We start from the raw sequence: 27,976 nt of genomic DNA, 5'->3' as shown, positions 1-27,976 counted from the left end.
GAGCAGCACAGCCTCCTACAGGCCGAGGAAAAGACCCCGTGAACACAGCACAAACAAGGAAAGGTAAACCCAGTGCAGATTTCAAGAGTCTGCAATGACCACTGCTGTGTCGTTTGATTAAATAATACAACCACCACAGTTTGCCTACCCCTCATCAAGACTGCAAGTGTATCAGACGTGTTTTTTACTCTCAAACAACAGATGTGCTATCTTTGTAATCTATGCAGATGTCTGCACCAGCTCTGTGAAGGCAAGTGTTTCAACTCTGCCCACTCTATTTCAACAATACGTGCGTAAACACGAGGGTGATGCCCAAAGAAAAGCAAGGAATAACCGTCTCTTGCAGCAGAGCGGCGTCAGAGCGGCGCCGATGCACTCAGCTGTGTGTGGAGTTCCATTAGCTGTTAGCTGATAGTCAAACAAGTGAGCAAACTGTTTTTCCCCCACTGTGTTCCTGGAGCGGCCCAGTGCACTCAGCTGTGAAATCACTTGCGGCCAGTCATGGGCTAGTTAAGAATAGTGAGTAGCGAGTCAGCAGGCAGTCAAAGACAGTATATCAAACAGGCAATGAAAAGTGTTTTGGAAACGGGAGTCACTGCAACCACATGAGGGCCGAAGATATTATGCAGATTGGTGCAGTAGTATGCAAGATTGGCCTTGGACAGACACACACACAAACACAAAACCAATCTCCTTATCTCCTGGCGAAAAATAATATAATAAATCTGTATCTGACTTAAATGTTTGTGTTGCCATCTCAAATTCTTGATGCTCCAGATGAGAGTTTCCTCACCTTGAGCATCAACAAGCATTTGTGTTCTTTGAGCAAATTACATATTCCATACGGGAGCCTCAGGATGTAATTTGAACATGTCAACAGTTTTTTCATAACTCTTTGGTCGTTGTGCAACCTAAAAAAAGTCAACATGCAGAGTTCACATGAGCTGTAAACAGACTGATGGAATAGAGCACACAAAATCATATATCAATGTGACTACTGTGGGATAGAGAGGACACTTATAGACATACAGCACCACCTGGTGGTTAAATGATTAAAATATTTATGCTTTGAAAAAGTAAGCATTCATTTGATAAATCTTAAATTCTACACTGAGTATTTGTCATTTGATGCATTAAGTAATGGGATGGATTTAAGTAACTGCAACATAGAAACATTTCTGCAGACAAACACATGGGACACACAGTCAGGTGACATGTATGCTGCTACAGAGGACGTAGTAAAGAAAGCATGCTTCATTTTAATCATTATAACATGTCACCAGTGTACTGCAGGATTATGTTTTTGGTCACTTAAAAGGCTCTGAAAACTTGGCTTTGAATCTTCAAGTATTATTCATTATATTAAATATTACTGAATAATAAGCTAAAAACAAAGAGGCAAAAACATATTTTGACTCTGAATGGGGCACAAAAGTTCATGGCATCATATTTTCCAAACAAAGCTCCGCCCACTTTAACCTGTGAAAATAGCACTGGAAAAAACAAACTGTTCTGACTTTGTAAGAACATATTGTTTTCATGGAGGAGGACAGTAGTCAAAGCAACAAGCTGATTGAGAAAACAGGCTTTCAGTGGGAAACAAACATTTTTATAACAATCAGACGCATGATAACAGAAACGTGTCCATGAAATTGAGTTTAATAGATTGTTAAAAATAAGGCTATGATGCTGTTTTAGCAAACATTAACCAGGAGGAACCATGTCCAGAGAAGCCCGGTGCAACGGGTAAATGGGACCAGTCTCTGGGGTTTTACAGATGGACCGACAGTGAGCACACACACCACCAGACATTTGCAAAATCAAACACACGGACAAATGTGTCTTGCGTTCGTACTCCTACACATGTACTGTACGCATAAACACACATACACACCTATAGACATCCACCCCACCAAAAACGGTGGCAATAAACAGATTTAGCTGAAAACATAGCAGTGTCCTCTTTAAAAAAACAAAACATGCATAGCTTAGTTCATGAATGTGTTGTTCTGAAACCCTCAAGTTATTGTTTGCACACTTCGATTTCATGGTTTATCAAAAATTTCCAACATGATTACATTAATTTATTTTATTTGACCATTATTAACAATCACGTAAACTCATTGGACTATTTTGTTTACAATAGCCACCCAATATATTTTGCTCATGTAAAAAGTTACATTCTGAACCGAGATAGGCCCGTTAAAGGAAATAAATACTGGAATGGCAAAAACAAAACAGAAGTTACTATTTTGAAATGGATTGAAGACCAATCTTGGCCCAACTTTTCAGATATAAAAAAAACAAATTAAAACACCTGCTTAATGTTGGTATCCTGCTTTCTGTTAAAGTCATCATCAGAATACTTGAATTCAAAACACAAGAAACGCCCAAAATAGCAAAAAAATGTAAATGTATTTGTAACAACAAAAGAAGGAATGATGAAGCAATCAGGAGAGACTCCCTTTAGTGCATGATCAATAGTAGGTGCCACACATAAATGTTATTTTTAGTCAGATTCCCTTATTCAAGCATATTTCTCAAAAGGTCAACGCCCTGAATATACACACACATACCCTCAAATCATTAGACTCACAAGACGTTATGTTGGAAAAAAGGAAAATAATGAAATTCTTCTTTCGTCCTTTGGTTACGGGGATGACTCATAGCTACAGATATATTTGTATATTGTGTTCCCTTCATACAGTTAGCACATAGTAGTGTAGTGTACATTACCATGGGAGTTAACATTTTAAAGTGCCAATGGGCTGAAGCAAACAGGAAGCACCGAGCTGGTGGCAGATTTTCTTCACAGGACAGTCGACGCTTTAGCTATAAAACGTCCGAGCAGGCTCACACACACACTTGGACGAGGATACGGGTTTTCCCCACGCAGGTTAAAGCTAACCTACAGTACAGTTAGCCGGTTCTTCTATTCAGTAGCAGGACCCAAACTGCTAAGACATCTATTCATGTCATAAAAGATAAACCTGTGTTAAATAGGGCTTTTAATACAGCCTCTCATAGTGTTTTATCCTACAGGTTTTGCAGAAAAAAGCACATCTAATTCATCACTGGTTAGTGCAAGGAGATTTCTAATAATCAGACCACACATTAGATTAATAAGCCTCTGTTCACACATTCAATTAATTCAACTTTTTGAAATTTGGATACATTTTGACTTGATGGGAACATATTCTGACACCCAGCCCTAATGGTTAATATAATAAAAATGCTCAGTGAATGCATACACACACCTGATGCTCACACACATACAGACATGTGGTTTACAAATGTAAAAGTCTTATGTGTGTCATATAAAATATAGTTCTGCTCCTTTCCAGTGAAAGCAAAAACTGCTTCAGCCGCTTTTCCCTTTTATCCTTCATGTCTTTTTTCACGTCAACATTTTGGAGACTTCCAAACACACTTCATCTGAGTAACCAGGACTTGTTCCAGTGTGCACCGGCTCTCAACATGCAACCCAGCAGAAGGGAACACTTGGACTTGGACGTATTCTTAAAGTTAACATAAACTTATCTAATTCAAATTCATAAAGAATAAACTGTACAAAACATGGACTAAAAATAATTGTTTTTTTTCTTTACAAAGTAGTGAACTACTCAGGCATTAAGAACAATCAGAAATATCAAATTAAAAACGTTGAGGAGGACATGCGGGGGTTTGGTTGGCGGCCCTGGCGTTGACACAACAGTCTGATTCTTTTTTTCTTCAATCATGGGAGGTTGTGACCTGCCAGACGATGAGGTGGCTCTGCTCGGCCTTGGTAGGTGGGGACTGCTGGTTGGCTGCTGGCTCTGATAAACCGTCCAACTCACCGCCTTCATCACCTGAGGAGGAGGACGATGAGTCAAACAAACAGCGAAACCAGGTGTTTCACAGCGAAAACAATGGGACTTTTTGCACCAATCAAATCAGCTTTTAAGGTCCTGTGTGTAGGATTTGGCGGCCTCTACAGGCATCGCTGAGGATGCAGATTGCAACCAACTTAAAGTTCTCCATGTGCTAAACCCTGTAGGAGAACTACGGTGGACCAGGCGTACATGCATGGCCATACAGAGAGTCAGTGTTTGATTTGTCCGTTCTGGGCTACTGTAGAAACATCGCAGTGAAACATGGAGGACTACGTGAAGAGAACCTGCTGCATATGTAGAAATGAACGACTCATTCTAAAGTAACAAAATCACAATGATTCATATTTTAAGGTGATTACACACTAAGGAGAACATACTTATTGATATAATATTCCATTTAATAAATCCTAAATGCTACAAATTGGCCCTTTAAGTGAGACCGTACAGTACAATTAACCTCTGCATTACTTTTATGTGGATTAAAATGAAGCCTTTTATATTTTGCATTTCACAAAGTTGAAAATTGAATGCTATTTGTTGGCTGCACTTTGAACTACATCTGTGTTTTGTCAGTGGTGTGACACACTCACCCATTCTGAAGTCAATGTAGCCTTCGCCTCCACTCATGACCAGGTGTGTTTTAGGCTCAGAGGTTGCTGAGTCAGAGGATTCAGATGGAGGGTCATCAGAGCCTGAATCTGCACAGCCTGGAGGGGGCATCGCCTGACCTGGGACAAAAAAAAGACAAGAGCTATTTAAATATACATTAATGACTGGACTAGAGTTTTCTCCATTATCAATTTATCTGCAGTTTACCACTTGGTTAATTGTTTAGTCTATGAAAAGTCAAAAAGTACTAAAAAGTTAGCTTCTTTAATTCTTTGTTCTTTTTGTTTTGTCAGACCAACACAACAAAATCCAAAATTCTCTCTGCAATGATGTAAAACAGAAAAGCAGCAGATGACCACATCAGAAAAACAACCAACACGTGAGGCATTTTTTGCTTGAAAAATCAATTATCAAAATAGTTGCTGATTAGTTTTTTAAAAATCTGTTTTTAATTGCAGCTCTACATAAATGCCATAGACATTAATGTTGGTCTGTCATATTATCAGATGTTAAATAATGTTAATTACTAACATACAGTTATTTGACCCAAACACAAAGCTGGCAATTTCTATGATTTAATGGTTACTCATTTTGCAGCATTTGTCACCATTATCGCCACTTTATCAACACTTGCTGATTACCTGGCACCGTGACGAAAAACTTGACAGCATCTCGATGTCCGTGGAAACACAGCTGGGCGTGGGCCATGGAGCAGTACGGCACAAAGCTGCCCTGCACGGCACAGTCTGAACCGTCATCACCGTAAACCCGGACAGCACTGCCGGGCCGGTTTGGCACTATTCCCGTTGTCTTGTTGGCTGAAGAACAAGAAAGAAATTATTGAAAGCTACTGATGTCACATTGTGAATATTATCTTGGTTTTGCACAAGAGGGTACGCTGTAGGTTGTGCAAAAAAGACGCAAAGTGAGGTTGGGTGAAACAATAAAAATCTCAGTCTCTTACAAAACGTTTGTTTTGGAATATGTATTCTTGGTTCATGTCTGATTGATCTCATTGTTTTTGAAAACATAAACAAAGTGGGAGACCGAAGCAAAAAGAGAGGTTAAACAAAAAGAGGACCTATTATATTACTATATTAAACAATGTATAACGTTTTCACACTCCATGAGAAGAGCAGGTCAAACGGGAATAAGGGAGAGAGTGAACTGAGAAGAAGAGAAAAACATAAAAAGGAAGAATATAGAGTTTACATGATAAAAAAAATGTTAATGTAATATTACACAAGCAGTGGCATGTGAGTTACAAGGTGAATGTAAGACCTGTATCCATGGCAACCCCCGGTTTTAGCCTGGGTAGTAACAACTGCTGCACTGTCTGAACGTGCCTTAAGAGAAATCTAAGACACAGATTGAGAAAACGAGATGCATGGCAGCCAGGGTTAAAGGTTTGGTTAAACGTTTGCCAAAGTGACCTTTTATCTTAAATTTATAGTTTTCAGAAATGAGCTTATTTTCTTTTTTTGCCATAAGCTTGATGATTGATACCACTCTCATCTCTGTACGGTAAATATGAAGATATCACCAGCAGCCAGTTAGTTTACGTTAGCACAAAGAGTGGAAACAGGTGGAGGAAACAGCTAGTCTTCCTCTGTCCAAAGACAACAAAATTCAACTACTGACGCCTCTAAAGCTCACATATCTGTTTAACATTTATGCTGTGATATAGCCACATGAAAACAAATGTTCAGGAGTCTGTTGTTTGAGGGAAAGCTGACGTTTGTGATACCTTCAGACAGCGGGATGGAGATGATGACGCCGTTTCCTGTCCCTACCCAGAGTCGGCTGCAGGACACCACCAGAGCTGTGATTCTCACAAACGAGAAGCCCAGTTTACCCGTTCCTGCAACGCACAAAGAAAACAATGGTCGTGTGAGATGACAGTCGTAGAAGAGAGAAAAGGATTTCTGTGTGAAATGACGAGTTGGTAGGCAGAGTACAGTACGCGTACCCAACATCTTGCTGACGTAGGGCTCGATGTCCACGTCCTGGAGGTGCTGGTATGTGTGGGCGTGAAACAAGCGTAGAGTTGAATCCAGTCTGATGGACACCCAGATACCGTCTCCAACCCAGGCCAGCTGCCGCACTTGACTCTCTTTCCGAGGATGAGCGTCAAACGACTTCTGCTCAAACGTAGATTGAGATGATGTGACGATAGAATGTAATGGAAATGTTAAATGTAAGATTTTAAAATGTTACCATAAGACATGTTTTAAATAAAGGTTTATAAAACTAATTTGAGTGACAGGATGTTTATTAAACATAATGACAGCTGTACCTCTATCCTCATGGCCTTCGGCTGGATGACATAGATCTTGTTTCTGTAACCGCACCACACTTTGTCGTGGACTACTGTCATACAGCGGATAGAGTGGTGAGGCCGACCCAGATCCAACAGGTGATAGTTGGTTAAATCCCACTGACCGTCTGCATGGGAACAACAAAAAGGCTTGAGAATCTATGATCTTTGTAAATAGAAACTATACAACACATTAAACATCTTCTGATATTTTTTAGCTTTCTTGTAAATTGATAAAACAACATTTAGAAACATAAAAAATGTGGTCAAAAGAAAGGTGGCAGTGCTGTGCATTTAGGATCATTACAAAAACTGAATCAAATGCAAAAACTGGAATCAAAATTTTCAGAATTCTGCACATCTAAGTGTCTCTGACCCACAGACTCACCAATGCCTCTGTGGAAAATTGCTAACGTCCCATCAGCCAAAGCTACCAGGACTCTCCCTTTGACGTGGCTGTAACAAAACATAAACACACTCTTTGTACACATTTTTTCCTGTAGGTATAAATCTGTATTTGGTGTGTGTGTGTATGTGTGTGTCCTTAAAGAACTACACAGCTGACTTTGTACTCACACTATGCTGAGGATGGAGTCTTTCAGCTTGATGGCATGGAGACACTTCCTCCATCGAGTCACAGACGAGTGCACATAAAGACTTGAGAGGAAGAGATGAAGAGAGCGATGAAGTGGATTTCAAACTACACGAGAAAAATAGAGCTGGTGAAAGTAGAACTGTATGACGACAGTAAACGCTCACACCAGTGCACATTGTAGGTGTTGTGTGCATGTTGCTGCTGCCCTCTAGTGGCTGTTGTTCTGCTCACCATCCATTCTGCGCTCCCAGCCACATGGTGGGTAGTGCGCTGCTCATCCTCAGGACTTCTCCATCTGACGGGTCTGAGTCTTCCGGGAAGGAAATCTCTCCATCATGTCTGCAGCCCCTGTAGAGAGGGTAGAAGGTTCACATTTTACAAATACACCCTTTATAGGAAAACTGTAACACTTGTGACAAGTTCAGACTTCTTGTAGTTATCAATGTTACCAGGGATTTCCTATGTGAACTAAATATCCTATCCTTTTTTATTTAATATATTTTGCCAACTAGGGGAGGAAATACTATATACTTAATTTGTATGTATAAAAGTTGATTATACACGGTTTGTATTGGTCAGGCACATCAGCTCTTTTTAGATGGTTAAAAAAAAGGAGAGACGATGTGAAACTACTGACTTCAGGAGGCCACTTGATTATAAACTACTGTAGCAACATTTTTCGACTGTGGTTTTTTGCTGAGGAATCATTAAAGTAAAATCAAAAGGGGAGTTTTAGCCTCAGAACTTTACTTTTATAGTCATCTAAAAGAATAATCACTGCGTTTTGCACTTTGAAAACCTTTCATAAAATAAGCGATCTGACCTCTGCATATATTAGTATTTACTAAAACAACCTAACAATTATAAAAACAATATCTACATGTTCAGGGCTCACCTCTGTGCGTCAGCAGAAGGGGAGTCAGTGGGTCCGACCCCCAGCGGGTCGGTGAACACATGCTCCGTGTAGATTCCTGGCTGGTTTGGATCCGCTCCCTGCTCCTCCTCTCCTTCCTCGCCCACGCCAGCGTTAGCCTCCGTTGCTTCCGTTGCCTCTTCCGCCGTAGGAACGTTGTCTTCTGTTGGACTGGTCTCTCTGGACAGCTCAACTGTGGGCATTGTGGATCACAGGGTTGATCAGAGGGAAAATGATGTGTTTGATGCTAACAGTAAAACAAATAAGGACATACAGCAGAAAACTACTGCACCTGAGGTAGAGATGCCACTGTGCTCAGCCGGCTGATCAGTGACACCCGCGCTGGCCGTCTGGGGAATGGCAGTGGTCCCCTCTGCTGCCATGGCACCATCACTTCCTGTTGAGCCCACACTGGCCACACTGCCGGCCAGTGACACCCGGTCACCTTGGTTAGCCTCTACGTCTTGGGGAACCTCTTCACCTGCAGAATAATCAGTCTCCAGCACACCTAACAAAAACACAAACAAAGTGAAAAAGAAAATAAATGATGCAGTCATGGACGACGAGGACAAAGAAAGCCACTCATCCATCCCACACAAACAAACAACGTGAACACTCAGCCCACCTGGCACGCTGGCAATGCAGACGACGTGGGTGTTGCAGGCGTAGAAGCTGTCAAGTAAGTCAGAGGGCTGAGTGGCGTCCAGCACCATAACCTTGGTGGAGGAGTGGGTGCTGGTGCACACCCACAACCTACTGGAGGTCTCATCCTGGAGGACCAGCTCCTTCTCCTGCTCCCCTTTCTCCTGATCCTAACAGGCAGCACTAAGTCAGACAACAGCCTCGACACAATCTAAAACAAATTTTGAAGAACTTTCTGAACTCACTGGATTTATGAAGAGCAACACCTCTTCCTTAAAAACGTACTCTTACCTTACTCTCTTGTTCTAACTGGTCCAGACTACTCTGAGAACCCTTCGTCTGTTTCATGAGCTCTGGTAATGTCTTTCCCCCAGACAGGTTGACCCCTGCGGCACACCACAGCTGGGGAACAGAGACAAGACATGTTAAATAGAAGATAAAAAAAACACAGTATGCTGCTTGTTTCCAAAACGTTCTCTAGTTATCGACATATGTACCTTCATAGAAGCATCCTTCTGATCCAGAGGCGTCAGGTATACTGGTACAGGTAGGTTCATTTTGTTCTCCACTTGTCCACCATTTGCCACCTGTCGGGGCACAACCAGCACATTCAAAGGAAACAAGCTTTTTTCAACAGCTTTTCACCCAAATTTAGACAAACATAGTCAACACAGCTTGAAGTCTTTTTGTAACATTCTGCACATGGTTACTTTCTGCAGTAGTGATATGGTCTAAAGAAAATGTCTTGGAGCTCTGAATGTTTTTCAGAAGGCTGACACCAATTTGAAGCAGCATAACATGGACATGTTTACAGATACTAGGTTAAAAAAATGAACCATTTGTTCCTTTTGTCTGTTTTTTGGACAAAATAGCTCTCATATGTTTCATTGCAGATTACGATGGGGGTCTTCAAACTGTGAAGCCGGAGGGGAGAATATTTAAATAACTCAGATTTGAATACACATGTTTTTAGATTAAGCATGACTCACACTTCCTAATATCAAGAGTTATGAGTCACTTCCTGATATGAATGGGTGGCTTGTATTTATGGGGGTTGCGGTTGTCTCAGTTTTGTCTGAGGATGGACCCACATTGGCACATTGAGAAAATAAATGACATTTTCTAACAGGAACATGAACATAGAGCTCATAGAGGCAATGTTCATTTTCTTGTCACTGGTACCTTAACATAATGACATAATCTCATGGTCAAAATTGACAGTCTCAATCATAATCAAATGAATAAACAGCCATATTTCCTCTGATTTGAGTCCTACTCTAACCCTTTTCCCTACCTTGTATTTGCTGGGCAGGCTCCAGCCGTGTGCAGTGACTCGTCCATCCTCCTTCTGCATGTGGGCCTTGACCTGTCTGTACTGGGCTCTCTTCTGCTCTTTACGCGACGGCGAGCTGCACTGGTCCTTTCTACAAGAAGAGCAAAGAGAGAGAAATGACTTCAGCTTACAGATGCATCGTATACAGGTACGTTATTGGAGGCCATTTGGTGAAAATTATATTCCTACAAATGTTTTTGGAATGAGAAATGATGGACATCAGACCGAAATGGCTTAAACTGCTTTAGAAAAAAACTGTATAATGATAAAAATGCAAAAATGTAATTTCCAGTCACGGGTTTTGGGTTTGCAAACTTGACTCTGCTACTCACTCTTCATTGAGGAAGTCAAAAGTCTTTGACTTCTCCGTTGGGAACTGGGAGAAGGTGCGACTCCTCTTCACCATGCTGCCCGGGCTGTTGTATTTCATGTGGGACTGGGACTCCACCTTCTTTATAGCCGGGGAACTGGAGGAGGAGCTAAACAGTCTGCTGAAGCTGCAGGTGGCAAAGTTACAGAAAGCCAAGAGGGGAAACAGAGCAGACAGGAGAGCGGGGAAAAAGGCAAGGTAGGGGGTCACCAACCGACCAGACAACCAAGGACACCAACATTTACTGAACAGTGACGTAGAGCATGCTGGGAGTCGTGGATAGCTGAGCATTTGAACATCGATCCTGTTTAGGCACTAACTAAATTGTGTCAACACTCTTAAATGTCAAGTGAGATAGTTTAATACTTAAGTATAATCAAACTATTTAGCATGTGAGGAAAAAAGTTTGAATAAAAAGATAAAAACATCGCAGTTCCAGAAAGGCAAAAAATATATCTTAATGTTTAATTGATTTTTTCATAATGATGTTCGAATCATCACTTCCTTATCAACTAAACAATCTAGAAACTTTAGATTCAATACAAAAACACATTTCATTCAAATCATAGCAGACTTAAAGTGAATGACTTAAACCTGAATGTGTCTCCAGTGAGTCATGTGTACTATAACACATGAGGTATTAGCTTACTGCTTAACATTTTAAATGAATATTTTCTTGATGTCTTTTTAAATAAGCATGATAAAACAAGGAGAACACATCTACTAAATATTTTAAAAAGCCCTTATAATAAAAAAAAAAAGCATACTGATCTGATGGTTCGACCTGACTTAAGACAGACATGTACATGTATTTATGCTGCAGGGGGAACTCTGTCGCTCTTCAGCCCCCTATAAGCAGACAGAGACGGAAAACATCAACCAAGGCACACAGCAGGCAGGAGACAGGAAAGCCCGGGGGCACAAGGAGAGTCATGTCTGAGCGGTTTGTGATAACGACAACTGATGCACTGCTCGGAGAGAAAACATTACGGATAAACACACATCAAAGTTGAATCCATTTCTAATGGAGGAGGAGCAGTTCTGTGTCAATGGAGGGGAAAAGAGAGAGGTTTGGCTGGATGAAGGTTTATTAATCCATCTTTACCTAATTCTGCCAATTCAATTGCACATCCCGAGAAAAGAGAAAAAAATTGTATTTGAATAGTTGGGAGAAAATGTCACAGGAGTTGACCTCAATAGGCTGTCAGAATGAAAGCCCGGACAAAGATAGCTAAAAAATAAGAACATTTGGGAGGACTTACAACTGCCAGATGCTGGATTTCTTTTTTTCTGAGAGTGTTGGATTTTCTCTCGAGGCCCTAAAGAAGAGGACAAGATGATATCACGTTACCTGAAGACACAGTTTGAGTTCGTCCAACTGTCTTTTACACTAAAAGGACAAAATCTGTTAAGTCATTTAGTTGATATGTCATTACTGTATTTGAGTTGTGTGTCAAACATTTGATAATATACCGATGTTACAAGATCATTGTGTCATTTTGATCAAAGATGTTTTGTGGACACTGGGATTAAGTTTGTAAGTGATGAATATTAGTTTTTGAGTTAGAGAGACTTTAACACTGCCTGGTAAAGTGAGTGACAGCCAATGAGATACTTCAACACCAACCTTAATCTACACAAAAATGTGTTTATGAACATGTGTTGATTTACGGCCTGTTGTTCTGTACCTGATCATCTCTGTCCACCGCACAGCTTCCTGTAGCTCCATCAGTCTCTCTTTGTACTGGTTCCTCTCCATCAGCACTCGGGCCATTTCCACTCTGGTGAAGCGCTTCCTCTGGGCTGTAGGTACATCGCTCTGTGGTAGCACACGAGTAAACCCACACGTGACCACGCAGAAATACAGCTACATCTCCACAGAAACATGTATACTGAATGCGTATATAATATATACACAGAAAGTGCAAAAATACTCACATCTTCTTCCTCTTTAGTTTTGTGTTTCACCTCCTCCATCTCCAGTCGCACTCTGGAAAAGACCATTTATTACACTCACAAGGATATGAATGTAATTAAATCAAACCATGCTGCTATGTTCTGTGGTTATTTTATCGTTATTACAACAAGCACAGTAGTTGGCCTACTTTTTAAGATCCTCCTCCATCTCTTTGTTCTTGTCCTCCAGCTTGGTCTTGGCCTGCAGCATGGCCTGCATCTCTCCCTGCAACATCTCCTTCTCACAGGTCAACTCGTCCACCTTCAATATCAAGTCTTTATTCACCACGTTCAGAGCGTTCCTGGACAGGCGGGAACAAGGACATTTTAGTCCACTTGTAAAATACTGCCGACACATTCTAACAGGGACAAAGGATGAAGAAGATACCACATGTCAAAGTCATGACACAAAAAAACATTTAATTGTTTACTTACTTTGTCTCAAGCAGCTGTGAATTCTCCTGAATTAGATTTTCAACTTCCCGGCCCATTCCTGAACAGGGTTGATAATGAAATAGTTTTATTACTTAAAAAAACAGCTGTGACAACAAGCACTACACTAAAGATGGAACACTGGAAATAATTCTCACTAGGGTAAAATACAACAAGGCACTACAAAGGATGTGAAATATCTCCTAGTGAGATATTTAGCACTGAAGGTTACACAGTACGAGAAACTACCACACACACACACAAACACACAGCACATGTCACATGACTGACAGGGGGAGGATGGATAGAGAGGATGGGGTCTTACCAATCAAACTAAGGTCTGAGAAAACCATGCAATCCAAGTCAGGCGGAAAGAACAAGGAAGAGAGAGAGAGAGAGAAATGCGGATATAGTTTGAGACAGTGGAATGATCAAAGTGATGAAGGAGCCAGAGCTTAACGTGTAGCTGTTGACTCCACAAGCAAAAGATGCTGTCTGGTCTCTAAAGCTAGTTAGATACAACAATCGTAGCAGTTCAGAGAAGGAAAACAGGAAAATACAAGGGCCAAAAAAATAATAATTCAAGCTGTAAAAAGAAAAAAGTTACTCCATCATCCATGCAACAAACTCTGTCAAAAGTAGGCAGCTGAAAAGATGTAAACTGTGCATTACTGAAACAACCGTATGCCTACTGTTATCAAACATAATGAAGAAGAAGCTGTGGGCGGTAAAGATGGCGGATATGGCAGAAAGTGACTAATGAGTAGAAGTCAAGGACGTTCACAGAGTAATGTTTAGCTAAGGAAAGGTTTGAGGTCATACACACCAGAGTACTCCACTGGGATTATGGACAAAAGCCAGAGGTAGATGAGATACGGGAGAGAGAGAGGTGATGTTAACACAGGTAGATGGCTAACACTGCGAATAACAGCTGGAACAAAGCAGGTGGTGCTGCTAGCAGCAGAGCGCCAGTTAAATAGCTTTATGGGAATTCTTAAAGAATATGTAGGGTTATCATGCATTTCATTTGACTGATACAACAAGATCACCAAATTTAATTGATCAAAAAGAGAAATTACGAAAGCCCTGAGAGAAAAGTGAGAGAAGTCTGATCTAAATAGTTTTCTCCTCTGTGATTATGACTGAAAACAGGTAAGAAATGTCGTTCTAAGTTTCTTATTCATTTGTTTCCAATCTGGGAAACAGTTGAAAAATAAAAGTTTTTCTAGAATACTTTTTCTACGTTACTTTTCGTTTCACCTGTGAATGCCTAAAGAAAGATATGACAATAAATTAACATAACTTGCTGACACACAATATTTTACTTTTAGTCCTACAGAATTTGAAAGCCTCTTGTGGCTGAAATGACTATTACAACAACAAACACCTACCGAAACCTTTCTTTTCACCTGTTTTCACAGATAGAACTACATTTCTAAAGAGAGAAAAATAATTGTGGCAAAACGTTTTTTTCCCAACCTGTTTCACAAACGAAAAATGTAACAAATATAAAAAGATTATCCCTAAACCGTTTCCACATATTCTAAAGTCATAAACACAGAAAAGAAAACTATTTAGATCAGACTGAGAAAACGGTTCACCAGAATGTATTTTTCACAGGCCTCTCAGGGCTTCACTCAACATGCAAATCATTGGAAACTCCTACACAACAACCCATTAGGTATTGTGAACACTCAAGTACAAGAGAAGGACAGTAGGGTTTATTCACTTAAACAAAATCCAATTGAATGAAGACATTTCATACCAACTATTCCAACACAATCCAGATGATATGTGTTCAGAGGATCTGACAGGATTGTTGTTACATTATTCCATTTTAGTGCTGCATTGTTCCAACAAAGACAACGTTTTTACTCACCCAGCAGGTCGGCTCCTTCATCCACATCCCCTATGAGCCCAGTGCCCGCAGAAGACAGCTCCTCAAAAAGAGATTCTGTGTTTCGGTCAAATGCCAGGTTCTCAATGCCTTTAGTAGGAGTACTAGAAGAAGAAGAAGAAGAAGAGGAGGGTGATGCTACGCTACCTGGTGAAACTTTGTTTAAAACGGGCCTGACGATATGTTCTTTTTACTACCTGCAGGGTTTGTATCCGATGGCATCCATGTCCAGCTCAGGGGTGGACTCAATGATGTCCTGCACATCTGAGCTCTCATCATTTTCCGGCAAACCTGCGTTTGGCAGAGCACATGCCAAAATACCAAAAAGAAGGAAGGATACTTTGTGTGAGTCAAAATCTAATTTAATCTAAGTTTCTTTCTTTGACATCTCTACAGCACAAACACTGTATATAACAAAGAAAATAAACACATGAAGGCCATTAAGACGGATGACTAGTGAATGTGGTTCTGTGACTTGTGCAGTTTCCTGACGTCTGACCCTACCCACTGATATGGACCTGGTCCCCGGTGCAGCCTGCACCTCCATGCTCTTACTGTTCCCATCTCCCTTCTCCATGTCTGAGGCTGTGGTGGACATTGGTGACTTGGAGCCGGGGAATTCCGACAGCTCATCCTGTAATGCAAAAGATGCTTAAATACGGCAATAGTACAGACAGCTATTCAAAGACAGGGGTCAAAATGAAAAAACACTGCAAAAAATAAATAAAAAACACATACAGAACACAGAAAACAACAGAATAACAACAAATGAGGATCAACATGGTTGGACAGAATGAGAGAGCTAATCACAAACTAGTAAGGGTTAGAAGTGCTATACATAAACTACACATGCAGAATAACAAACATCATAATTGAATTAAAGTGAAAATCTTTATGAAACTATTGATCCATTAAACAAAACAATTTGAAATACCAGCCTACAGGGAATTGGATTTCTTTTCTGTGAAATTGGAGCTCATTAAAACATCAGGAAATCTAACAGAAATACTATGAACAAACAGAAAAAGAAAGAACCTTGAAACACTAAACAACGTAACGGATGGACTGAGGAAAGCTTTCACAGCTCCAACCAGATGCAGATAAACATGAGCAACACAGAGCTAGCACACAAACACAGACAAGGAGGTTCACACAGAGCTACATGGATTGCGGGGCGGGGGGGGGGGGGGGTCTGCTTCACACGACAAATTAAACATGGCCACAAGGGGAGCTGCCATTCTACCTCTAGTAGACAACACAACATAAACCCACACAATATTCAAAAACTAAAAACAGCTACAAAGAAACTGCACGTTAGAACTGATGACACAAACACGGCATTAGAAGACGCTGCTCGTATGTACGATGAGTGAAAAAAATGTTAGTTCTGTTGAAGATATGCATTAATGAAGCAAATGCACAAAGAAGCATGTGAAATGCAAAAGTCATGCATTTTTATGGTAAAGAATAAGAGAGAGAGACCAGATGCAACCACGCCGTTATTGATTTTGAAAGATTAATCATAATAATTCTTGACACAGCTGATTGTTGTGTGCACTTAGATTTTTAAAAGACCCCCAAACAATGAAGGCCTCGCACAGGACATGGTTGCATGTAGCACGACCTGATGCAGGTGGTCTGTGAAGTGAGGGTCTATAGATGCACAAAGTGAGAGGCGACGCTTTTGAAATGATGAAACAGCATAGTGGGGGGGGGACTACTGAAGCCCACACACACACACACACACACACACACACAGTGTGCTGTCAATGCAGGCGTGCTGCTGGCACTTCCTGTCAGCCGCCACTCATCCAACTACCTTGCAGTCATCAGCCAGTGAATTCCCCCAAGTAGAGTCCTGCGCTCTCTGACCCTCCCTTGCCTTTGGGGGGTCGGCAAAGTCCAACTGCTTGGGGGGTGGAGCGGGGAGGGGGAGAGTAAGAATGAAGCTCACATGTGCAGAAGAAGTTCACAGAGATAAAGTCTTTTACTCCATGCCTTTATCCCATGCCTACATTACCAACAATGCAGCTGGATTGTCAGCAGTTCGGCCAGAGATTCGGGTGATGGTATGCTAGTCGCTGCTAAGCAGCAGCAGAGAGGAGGAGCTACAGAGGTCTGGTGAGATCAATTCTTTATAACTTTACAGGCTTTTCTTTTGTCCTTTTCAAACTTGTAACGGCTTTGTAAATGTTCAGTTGAATTAAACAAAAACAGATGTACTTATGTCATCTTTAAAGACAATGGGATGCTCGTATTGTGGATGGAGATTAGATCATGCCTGTCATGCGGCGTATGCATCTCATCAACCTGTCCCTCCTCTTCATCTGAGGCGCCACCCACTCCCGTAAATAAACATGACGTCTCTGTTCAACTATCAAAGCCTGTCTGCATATCAAAGCCACTCATGTTCAAAAGGCTATGGCTCAACAATAAGCGTTCTGTGGCACTGATTACATAAGAACTAATCACGTTCCAGCTAGCCTTTTTCCTCCTTAGTGACTGGCTGCGAGCCATACAGCGGCATCACTCCCATCATGCATCACGCCACGGAGCTGATGTCCTAGTTTTAACAAAGACGCCGCAGTGGGATGAGTTAACATTGTCACCCTCCAGGTCCTAACTGCCACAGACAAAAATATAACCCACACACCAAAACATTTCATTATTTTACTCATAAAAACAGCTCAATATCATCCGAGCGATCATAACCATAATCATGTCTATGTAAGAAGAACGACTTGTGAATCTTAAAACAGTTTAACATGAATTCAAATCACTAAAAATACACATCATAAGAAGACATTTCTGGATTATAAAACGCACATGCATCAATAGAAATATCTATCTATTCTGAATATGAATATTCATACATTTCAACAACAATCTCCTCTGACTGCTGCACCAGCAGAACAGACACGTTTGCATATTCATCACCAGCTACAGAGGAGGATGTCTGAAAACAGAGACGACCTTGTCAGACGGCTACTAAAAAACGCTCCGGCACGCCTGAGCCTCATCAAAGGTTCCCTATTTTTAAATGGATCCAAAGCCAAAACTCCTCCATCTCCCAGCACCGGCAGGAGAGCTGGAAACGCTCAGCTATTATACAGCGATTATAATCTCAGATCTGATCCATATTTATGCATTTTGTTTTGTGTATGTTTTGTATTCAGTTGACATTCAATTTAATCAAAGAGCTAAAACGGTGAAAGCACACTTTATCTTCAGGTACCAAATAATCTAAATCAAGTGAAAGAAAATGACAATTTACGATCAGCATCATTTCGAGCGGACAGTTTACCATGTCATCAGATAGGATGAGCAACTACCACTCTGGACCAAAGATAATGAGGAGGAGAAGATTAACAAAAGATTAGTTTTCTGTAACTATCAAACACTTCATGTCTGGAGCTCATTTTCAAAATCAGTTATCAGCCTGATATTTTGTACCAGACATGACTTTATTCTTTGAAGAGAAATCGCACTGCAATAAGTCATTATTTTCCACCTGCTGTGATCAAAGCTCACATGGAGGAGCCTTCCACACGCCTACCTTGAGGCTGGTGTTGGACCGCGCTGGGTCGGTGAATCTCCAGCCCTCCGTGCCCGGTGTCTCTGCCTTGGCCTGGGGGTCGGGGATCAGCAGGGACGCTCCTCCACCGGGTGAGGGGAAGATCCCCAAAGAAAGAGGCCGCTCTCTCCTGGATGGAAAAAAGAAAGCTACTCATTTTCTGAAACGTGCAAACTAACATATGTTGTCTCAGTGGAGCCCTTGTGAACCACTACGTGTTTGCTGTGGTAGTGTTTGGAACTGATTGACTTTATATAAGCATTAATAAATATAACGAAAGGGAGAAAATGTGATTGCTCTTTATAAATCACCTTTCTTGTTGAAGTCGCTACAATAGCAGAGGTGAAATACAGCAAAATGGTTCCTGAAAGCCCTTTCTGAATGCTCACATATAAACAGGTTTGTCTGTTGTGTTAATACAGAGTCCCTGTGGGACCTCACATGTCTCTAATGCAGCATTCTTGTCGTATAAGAATTATCGTAATGACGAGTTTCAGAGGCTGTAAATAGTGTGCATGTAAAAGCTTAATAATCTTCACACAACCAACTTTGTAAATCATACAACCTTGATCAAGGTTTCCATCATCTGTTCATTTTTTTTTTTTTACCTGGAAAATCTTTTAAAGTGTGACATATCTAAATCTCTCCGGTCATAATGTCTGGACAAAATAATTCCCACAGAGCACAATTTGAATTGTATTAAAATAGGCTAAAATAGGATTTCCACATATCCTTCAATTAAAAAAAATAATATACATTTTTTATGAATGTGTAGGCTTTAGATAGCCTATGCAATGAATGAAAGTTGACCAGAATTTGTCCCGTTTGTCCGAGACATTAAAATCTTCACTGGTCCCTGGTCGTGATGACGTGAACGTTTGCAAGTTCATATAGTCCTTCCCATCTCTGCTATCCCTCCCATATGATGTGAACACAGCATTTATACAAACTTACAGTACCTGCTGTGGTCTTACCTGACTCGACCCACCGCACTTGAGTCTGAAGTCTCACTTATCTGCTGCATTTTTATCCTCTCTACATGCTCCATATAGTTATGGATCATCTGCAGAAGTCAAACAAAAGAGCCAGAGGAAACTAGTCAACAATGTGGTCAATGAATACAACTTTACAAAAGTTCCTTCCTTCCTTCCTTCCTTCCTTCCTTGGTCATCCTTTCTCCCCCCATTACCTCTGAGTGTCGCTGATGGAGGGAGTTGTATTCTTTCTTGAGCTCCAATTCACGTTCTTCTAACCTGCCAACTGAAACAGAAAACAACACTGCTTAGTTACAGGAAGGCACAAGACAAGGATAATATATTGTCTGTGAACTATTTGCAATATGAGAAAGAAAAAAATAAATATATATATATATATGTATATAAATATATGTTATACGTTGTTTGTACAAAACACTTTCACAAATATGTTCCAGACTGTTTCTTGATTGGCCCAGTAACTTCCACTGCTCAGAGACAGGAAATAGTCCAGCACAAAACATCCCCTAAAACAGCAAATCTTTGTTTTCACACTATGATTTTTGTGCAGATTAAACACGCAAGATATGACGTGTTTATACGTAATGAGCTTTAGAATTGCTGGTTTCCTCCCCAGTGTCCAGTCTTTATGCTAAGCTATGATACCCAGCTGTACAGACATGAGAGTGTGATTTACTCTCCAACACAAAGTGAATAATAACATTTGACAAAACTATTTCTTTAAAACATATAGACTTTCATTGCAGTACATTAAAGCATGCATAGCCGACTTGCATAACTTTGCTCCACCAGGCAGGCTCTGGTACCAGGGAGAGGAGGTAATCTCTCTCAAACGGGTTTCAATGTTGGGCCGATTTATGAAGTGACAAAAACATCTAATCCCCTGCTAGAGTTTCACGTCTAGGCTAAGCCACACAGAGAGCTCCTTCCACAGACAGATACACAGCATAAAGGCTGGATACTATCAATTACAGCAGCTTAAGCGTCTGCATGTTGTATGAGGATGTCCTACTGTTGTGTGTATTCTGGCATTACCGGGGGAATGTAGAAATGTAATGCAGGGAAGTGTGAAACTATAAAGACACTATACATGGAGGACTGAAGTAATCCCTCCAGTGTGTTCGTATTAGTGCTGTCCAAGTTTGGCAAATCACTGTGAGGAGAAGCTGAACAGTAAGCCAATGATATTGATTGAATAAATAATTCATTTATCTAAAAAAGCTGTTTAACCGACACAGAAATAAAAGACATTTCTTTTTGTAGCAACACTAAAGAAATGCCAACAGTGTAGTTTCCCTGCTCTGTGTGGGAGCTGCGTAATCACAAGTCCATTTAATATGCTGTCATAAATCTGCTGGGAAGCCAAGATTTATACATAGACATGTGTCTATGTATAAATCTTCATCATCAGATTGTTGGATGCCTTTTGATTGACGAGGAGAGGGCATCACTGATATCAAAATTCTCCTACAGCAGCGTTGCATATCTCACAATCGCTTGTAAACATCAGCCTGGATGTCTGATCTAATGATTCAAATGTCCCTAATTGGAATACTATAATAAAAAACTAAACAAAACTGATTAATCATCAGTCTCTTCAGTGCCAAGCAAGTGACAAATATAGCTGAGACCAAAGCAGGAGAATGACTAAGAAAATCTAAGAAGTCATTGCCCGTCATCAGCTGTGGACTCTGTCCTAGATAACTCAGGACTCAATGAGCTCAGGTGCTGCAACATACAGTCATGAATTAATGATTAACTATTCACTGGGAGTGGCTAAGGGTTGAATGAATCCACTGACTAGTTCCGTGGGGTGTGTATATATACACTCAAGGATTATCAAGGATGTGAAATAAATTGAATTTTCAAGAATAAACCAAACTGAGTCACTTGTGTTTACCTTGTTAAAACCTTTGCTAATCTTTAGATATAAAATAAATGCATAACGGCACATTTTCTCACTGCTTTGTGTGAATGAATGACTCACTTCAACCACCTGTGTTGCTTTGCCACTAGATACCAAACCAGTCAAAGTGTGAATCCACTTTTTCTAACCAGATCGAATGTGAGAGCCAATCACTCTCCCTGCATTCCTTAATCCACCAATGAAATGGGCGGTAATGCACTGCCGCATTAGGAGGACGTGAATAACAGAAATCCTATAATCCCATTACTGTCAGTTACCCCAGCAAAGAGGGAGAACGAGAGCGTGGAGTCAGTGTGTATGGTTGTGTGTGTGTGTGTGTGTGTGTGTGTGTGTGTGTGTGTGTGTGTGTGTGTGTGTGTGTGTGTGTGTGTGTGTGTGTGCAGAGAGAGAAAGTAGGCATAACAAACCATGAGAGAGACATCAAACAAGTGATGAAGATTATATGAAGAGAGAGAAAAAACAGCAAAAGCAGAGGAGAATATGGAATAAAAGATCATACTACTGGGTCATAACTGAATTTTCATCTCAATGAATAGATGTTTCCTCTTGTCACAACGGAGAATAGTGATAACTGGAAGAGTGACGTTCATATTATGTAAGTGTGTGTGTGTTGGAGCTCACTCTGGTCTGCGTAGTTCTTGATCTTGAGTTCCAGTTGCCGCGAATGGGACTCCATTCTGTCCACATGGTTCTGCAGGTCCTTCTTATCCTGTTCATGCGTGTCCTCAAACTCGATGAACTTCTACTCAGGAACGCAGACACACACGAAGACAAACAGAAACACGGAGATTGGTCAGATTCACTGGCACTTAATCCCAAACCCAGCAAAACCCGGGATTATCAGGTTCTCTTTGTCATATATTAACATAGTAGTAAAAAAAAAAAGGATAAGAATTTGAGATAAATAATGTGTATCATTAATGTGCTATTGTTGTTACTAAGGTAAAGAAAACCTGAAAACAATTATGCATCAGCAGCTTTTCTTATATACTTTTATGCAACATAAGTGGTAGTTAAACATATTAGTTTAAGCCTTTATTTGATATTTTACCCAGAGCTAAACAAATCAACAGAGAAAAAGATCAGCTAATGTTTTAATGATTGATTTATTGTTTAAATTATTTTTAAGGAAGAATAGTTGAAAATATGCCAAACATTCTTTAGTTGCAGCTTTTCAAATAAGAAGATAAACTGTTGGTCGAACAAAACAGGACATTTGAAAATCTGGGAAGTTGTGACGAGCATTTTTTGCCTATAACATTTCATAGAAACAATTGATAAATCATAATTTATCAGCAGATTAATCAACAATGAAAATAATCAATGAATAATATATGCACCCCTATACACAGCAAATGATATAATAGCAGAGACAACATGTGCCACTTGGCGAGCATAACTTTCCAGAACGTGAACCATGATGGCATGGGTTAAGAAATATGACTAAATCTGCACTAGAGGGGCAGGATTTTGACTTAATGGTTCATCTGGAAATTCCAGTTCCTCCCAGTTTCCTTCAAGGCGGACCGGGAGAGTGTGTCAGCTCCCACATCCTGTCCAGCTGAGCAAGCCAAGACCATAACGTGGCTGCCTTTCCTCTGGATGCATGAGGCCTACTGTAGTTTGACGTACAAAGACATGTTGCAGCCTGCTAGGCAGCCTGTTATTTTGTGCCTTATGAATAGAAAACTAAAATATAATTTGCTCAGACTTCTTTTTTAGATTCATCTTATAATAATAATAATAATAAATGGTATCATTATGTCTGGTGCAGATTTGAAGTGGCCACTACAGAGCTTTCACTTAGTGTTGCCCAATTCATATGTTCAACAAATGGGCAAAAACATTTGATTAATTAAATAAATACTAAATAATTAAATAAGGTAGAGCTGAAGTGTAAATAAATGTAAGAAACCTAAACATTCAGGTTTGTAACCAATAAGAAGTCATTTGAACTGTTTCATTTCTTACTATGTTTCCAAATTACATCAGAGATTGGAGGAAACAGGGTCGCACTGATAACAGAGCAGGGAGGGTGATGATGATATCTATTTTGTGTCTGTGTGTAATCTTAAACATGATTTAAAAACCAAGCAAAAAGCTCTAAAAACAAAAATCAATTTCATGTGGAAGGAGAAAGGTGACACCCCTCACTACCCGAATCTGACACCAAAACAACGGCAACAAAAAAAAGGGAAAGGAAGCCAAAAACGCAAGCTGGTGGAATTTCCCTTTCTGCTTGTGTCTGACAAAAGATCACATGACCTGGAAGTTATACCATGCCTCTCCAACAGACTCGGTTCTCCTCAGCGGGAGGGGACAAACGTCTCGTAATGTCCAGGACAATCCCATTCACACTGCATTTACTCCATAGTTGACATGCTATGTTTCTATTACAGTGGCGGATGCAGCAGTATTGTCAGTGTGCAGCATGTGTATGAGTGTTTATGTGTGTCTGGCTGTCACACTGCTTCACTGTCACTGTGTGTGCAGAGGGGGTCCACATGTCCACGTCATACTGGGGCCAGTGTCCCTGATGCCCTGAGTCAAATATGCAAGCTGGGACAGAAGGTCTGAGTCACATCATGTTTTCCTTCAAAATAAAAGCTCAGGGCCAGGAGGCAGATTCACACATTTAAACCACACACAATAATCTTGACACATAAACACACACACACACACACACATCAGGAGGTCTGATCACAAATGAGTGACAGCTTCTTCTACAAAATTCCCCCGTTTGGTTGCTAAATAAAACTTTGTGAAGCAGCGGACGTCGACTTGATTTCATATTTGTTCATTTAATGGGCAACTTCACAATTTTTACAAATCACAGCCTAAGTGAGAGAGTCTAATGAGAAACGCTTTCAAGTACTACTTTTACGGAAAATGGAGGACCGAGTCTTTTTTGCAGCTTGGACCGTACTAAGGTCTAATATCTTAGCATCTGATTAATTAGTTAATACCATCTTTTTTAAATATGTATCTCACAAGTCCCACACTGCATTAAAGTACACTACTGGTGATCACTTGATAAATAATAAGATATTTGCTCTGTCAACCAATCTAACATGCAATTAAGTTAAAAGGGAGGTGAGAGAAGATGATAAACAGCTTTCGGAGATTATTTGGAGTTTTGTTGAGTTCTGTCTCACAGTGACTGGCTTTGAATGTATTTAAATGTGACTGCATCCTGATTACACCGTATAGTTTGTACGGCCTTAAGTGGCTGATTGAGGGATTATGTGGGTGATGAATATGGCTAAATTGGGGGTGAACGGTGGAGCTCTAAAGGGTGTTGGTACTAGTAGAGGACCATAAACACAGTAATATGATCATCATAAGGTATATTTTGGGTCAAGCTGTGGTTGGATGCTTTGTGGCATGCATCTCGTTCCATGCATGTCGTGTTTCCTATCACAGTAAAAGCAAACATGTCTGTCTCCACCCTCTTACCACTTTCTTTTTAAACTTATGTTACAGTGATGCTACCAAATGCTGAGTCACTTCACCTGCTGTTTACTCAGTCAGGGTCTCTCAGGGCTCCAACGTGACTTCACTGTCTGATGCAATAGGAGAGCTTATACAGGTCATGGATGGGTTGGATGGAGGGGTGCTGATGTTGTTAGAGGGACGCCTTTTGTTGAGGCAGTGGGAAAGAAGTCCCGTCCTTGGGTTGGAGATACAGTGTTATGTCACCTTGTTTACATCCCCAACGAGCTCCGTGGCAGGACGTTTGGGATGCACCCCGGGGCCACGTGTTTAGTGTTTAGTGTCATTCATCATGGGGGGAAAGGATGCACCAGTCAGCCCTCACTCCTCCCCACATGGATGCAAAGGACCATCCCAGTGCTTTACCTCCCTGCAGCTGCATGCAACTCACTTTACATTACAGTCATGTAGCGACTTACAATAAGTGTATTCAACTTTCTTAAACAAGCATCTAAGAGCATAAACCAGAGCAAAAGTACAGAAACAAACTAATATGAATACAATAAGTGCTAAGCGGAAGGCTCAGGGTGCAATACTATAACTATAATTATTCTGTCTGTATTTATAAGATTTTTCTCTTAGTTATTGTGGTTTTTTTCTTACTTACTTATTTAAAATACGTGTTTGTTTTTTCTACTATGTCTCTTGTTTGCACTATATCTATAAAGGATATATAAACTACATTACATTACATTACAGTCATTTAGCGACTTACAGGAAGTGTATTCAACATAGGTATTCAAGAGAACTACTAGTCACCAGAAAGTACAGAAACAAACTAACAGGATACCATAAGTGCTCAGTGGAAGGCTCAGTAGTACTTCTTGAAGAGGAAAGGTCAGAACCTCATCCCTCCTCATGCAAAGGATGCAAAGGACCATCCCAGTGCTTCCTCTCACCTCCTCTGCATGCTTCCTCTCACCTCCTCTGCATGCTTCCTCTCCTCTGCATGCTTCCTCTCACCTCCTCTGCATGCTCACTTCCTCTGCATGCTCCTCTGCATGCTCCTCTGCATGCTCCTCTGCATGCTCACCTCCTCTGCATGCTTCCTCTCATCTCACCTCCTTCACCTCCTCTGCATGCTTCCTCCTCTCACCTCCTCTGCATGCTTCACCTCCTCTGCATGCTTCCTCTCACCTCCTCTGCATGCTTCCTCCTCTCACCTCCTCTGCATGCTTCCTCTCACCTCCTCTGCATGCTTCCTCTCATCTCACCTCCTCTGCATGCTTCCTCTCACCTCCTCTCACCTCCTCTGCATGCTTCCTCACCTCCTCTGCATGCTTCCTCACCTCCTCTGCATGCTTCCTCTCATCTCTGCATGCTTCCTCCTCCTCTGCATGCTTCCTCTGCATGCTTCCTCTCATCTCACCTCCTCTGCATGCTTCCTCTCACCTCCTCTGCATGCTTCCTCCTCTCACCTCCTCTGCATGCTTCACTCCTCTGCATGCTCCTCTGCATGCTTCCTCTCACTCACCTCCTCTGCATGCTTCCTCCTCTCACCTCCTCTGCATGCTTCCTCCTCTCCTCCTCCATCTTCCTCCTCTCACCTCCTCTGCATGCTTCCCTCCCTCCTCTGCATGCTTCCCTCCTCTCACCTCCTCTGCATGCTTCCTCCTCCTCTCCTCTCCCTGCCTTCCTCTCACCTCCTCTGCATGCTTCACCTCCTCTGCATGCTTCACCTCCTCTTCCTCTCACCTCCTCTCTGCATCACCTCCTCTGCCTCTCACCTCCTCCACCTCCTCACCTCCTCTGCATGCTTCCTCCTCTCACCTCCTCTGCTTGCTTCCTCTCACCTCCTCCTCCTCTTCCTCTCACCTCCTCTGCATGCTTCCTCCTCTCACCTCCTCTGCATGCTTCCTCCTCCCTCTCTGCATCCTCCTCCTCCTCTCCTCCTCTCTCCTCCTCCTCCCTCCTCCTCCTCCTCCTCTCTCACCTCCTCTGCATGCTTCCTCCTCTCCCTCCTCTGCATGCTCCTCTCTCATCCTTCCTCTCACCTCCTCCTCCTCCTCCTCACCTCCTCCTCATGCTCCTCCTCCTCACCTCCTCTGCATGCTTCCTCCTCTCACCTCCTCTTCCTCTCACCTCCTCCTCCTCCTCTTCATCTCACCTCCTCTGCATGCTTCCTCTCACCTCCTCCTCCTCTCACCTCCTCCTCTCCTCCCTCTCACCTCCTCTCCTCTCACCTCCTCCTCCTCCTCACCTCCTCTCCATGCTTCCTCCTCTCACCTCCTCTGCATCTCCTCCTCTCACCTCCTCCTCCTCCTCATCTCACCTCCTCCTCCTCTCACCTCCTCCTCCTCCTCTCACCTCCTCCTCCTCACCTCCTCCTCCTCCTCACCTCCTCTGCATGCTTCCTCAGAGCCTTCTCCCTCTCGTACTGGGTGATGAGCTGCTCGTTGTCCTCCTTCAGCAGCTCCAGCTCCACCTCATGCTCCTGGTTCTCCGCGAACACCGAGTCCAGGTTCTCCAGCACGGCCACCACCAGCGGCATCAGCTCCTTCACCACGTCCTCGTCGTATTTGCAGATGAGGCGCTCGAACTCGCGGTAGATGGAGTTGGCCAGGCCCGACACCCGCTCCGACATCACGGCGGACGTCCCCGGGTCGTCCTGGTACACCACCCCGTCTTCCAGCTCCATGTTTACGCGTCCTGTCCCTGTTCTGCAGACGGAGCCAGACGGAGCCAGACGGAGCGTCTCTACGCGGAGCTGGACGCAGGGCTGGACGCGGAGCTGCACATGGAGGACGTCTCGGCTGCAGACAGACGACGTGGACGTCTTCCTCTGTGCGCCTCGCTGCTCCCATGCGGCCTTCAAATGCATTCACAAAGCTTGTACTTTACAGTTTCACTCGGATACCGAAACCACAGACGGAAAAAAAATGTTTTATTTATCTACAGTAGCAGTCAAAGGTTTGGACACTCCTTCTCATTCAATGGTTTTTGTATATATGTATATATATGCATATATATATATATATATATATATATATATATATATATATATATATATATATATATATATATATATATATATGCATATATATATATA

At 41.7% G+C, this 27,976-nt stretch overlaps 1 protein-coding gene across 4 annotated transcripts; it reads right to left on the bottom strand.

Moving 5' to 3' along the window:
• Positions 1–1,645: 1,645 nt before the first annotated feature.
• spag9a (sperm associated antigen 9a) lies at positions 1,646–27,724 on the bottom strand. 4 transcript variants are annotated; one of them, XM_054606953.1, is made up of 31 exons: positions 27,266–27,724; positions 22,057–22,177; positions 19,703–19,773; positions 19,488–19,576; positions 18,496–18,643; positions 16,759–16,845; positions 15,444–15,573; positions 15,137–15,230; positions 14,922–15,043; positions 13,869–13,880; positions 13,046–13,103; positions 12,760–12,912; positions 12,593–12,644; positions 12,343–12,473; positions 11,917–11,973; positions 10,617–10,781; positions 10,246–10,375; positions 9,449–9,538; positions 9,243–9,353; positions 8,935–9,121; positions 8,602–8,817; positions 8,292–8,502; positions 7,628–7,744; positions 7,378–7,458; positions 7,190–7,257; positions 6,781–6,929; positions 6,454–6,625; positions 6,232–6,345; positions 5,126–5,302; positions 4,466–4,603; positions 1,646–3,851 (listed from the first exon to the last, which is right to left on the bottom strand). In XM_054606953.1, exons 1-31 carry the CDS (start codon positions 27,563–27,565, stop codon positions 3,733–3,735), a joined length of 3,870 nt encoding a protein of 1,289 aa, XP_054462928.1. In that variant the 5' UTR covers positions 27,566–27,724; the 3' UTR covers positions 1,646–3,732. The 4 variants fall into 4 exon arrangements, with proteins under 4 accessions (XP_054462928.1, XP_054462927.1, XP_054462929.1 ...); XM_054606952.1 differs by lacking the exon at positions 13,869–13,880 and adding an exon at positions 13,368–13,382; XM_054606954.1 differs by lacking the exon at positions 13,869–13,880.
• Positions 27,725–27,976: the final 252 nt, after the last annotated feature.

This window comes from Anoplopoma fimbria, chromosome 11 (assembly GCF_027596085.1).
Source record: "Anoplopoma fimbria isolate UVic2021 breed Golden Eagle Sablefish chromosome 11, Afim_UVic_2022, whole genome shotgun sequence".
Taxonomy (NCBI): Eukaryota; Metazoa; Chordata; class Actinopteri; order Perciformes; family Anoplopomatidae; genus Anoplopoma; species Anoplopoma fimbria.
The sequence above is the reverse complement of the archived record's forward strand: the minus strand, read 5'-3'. Positions and strand labels throughout refer to the sequence as shown.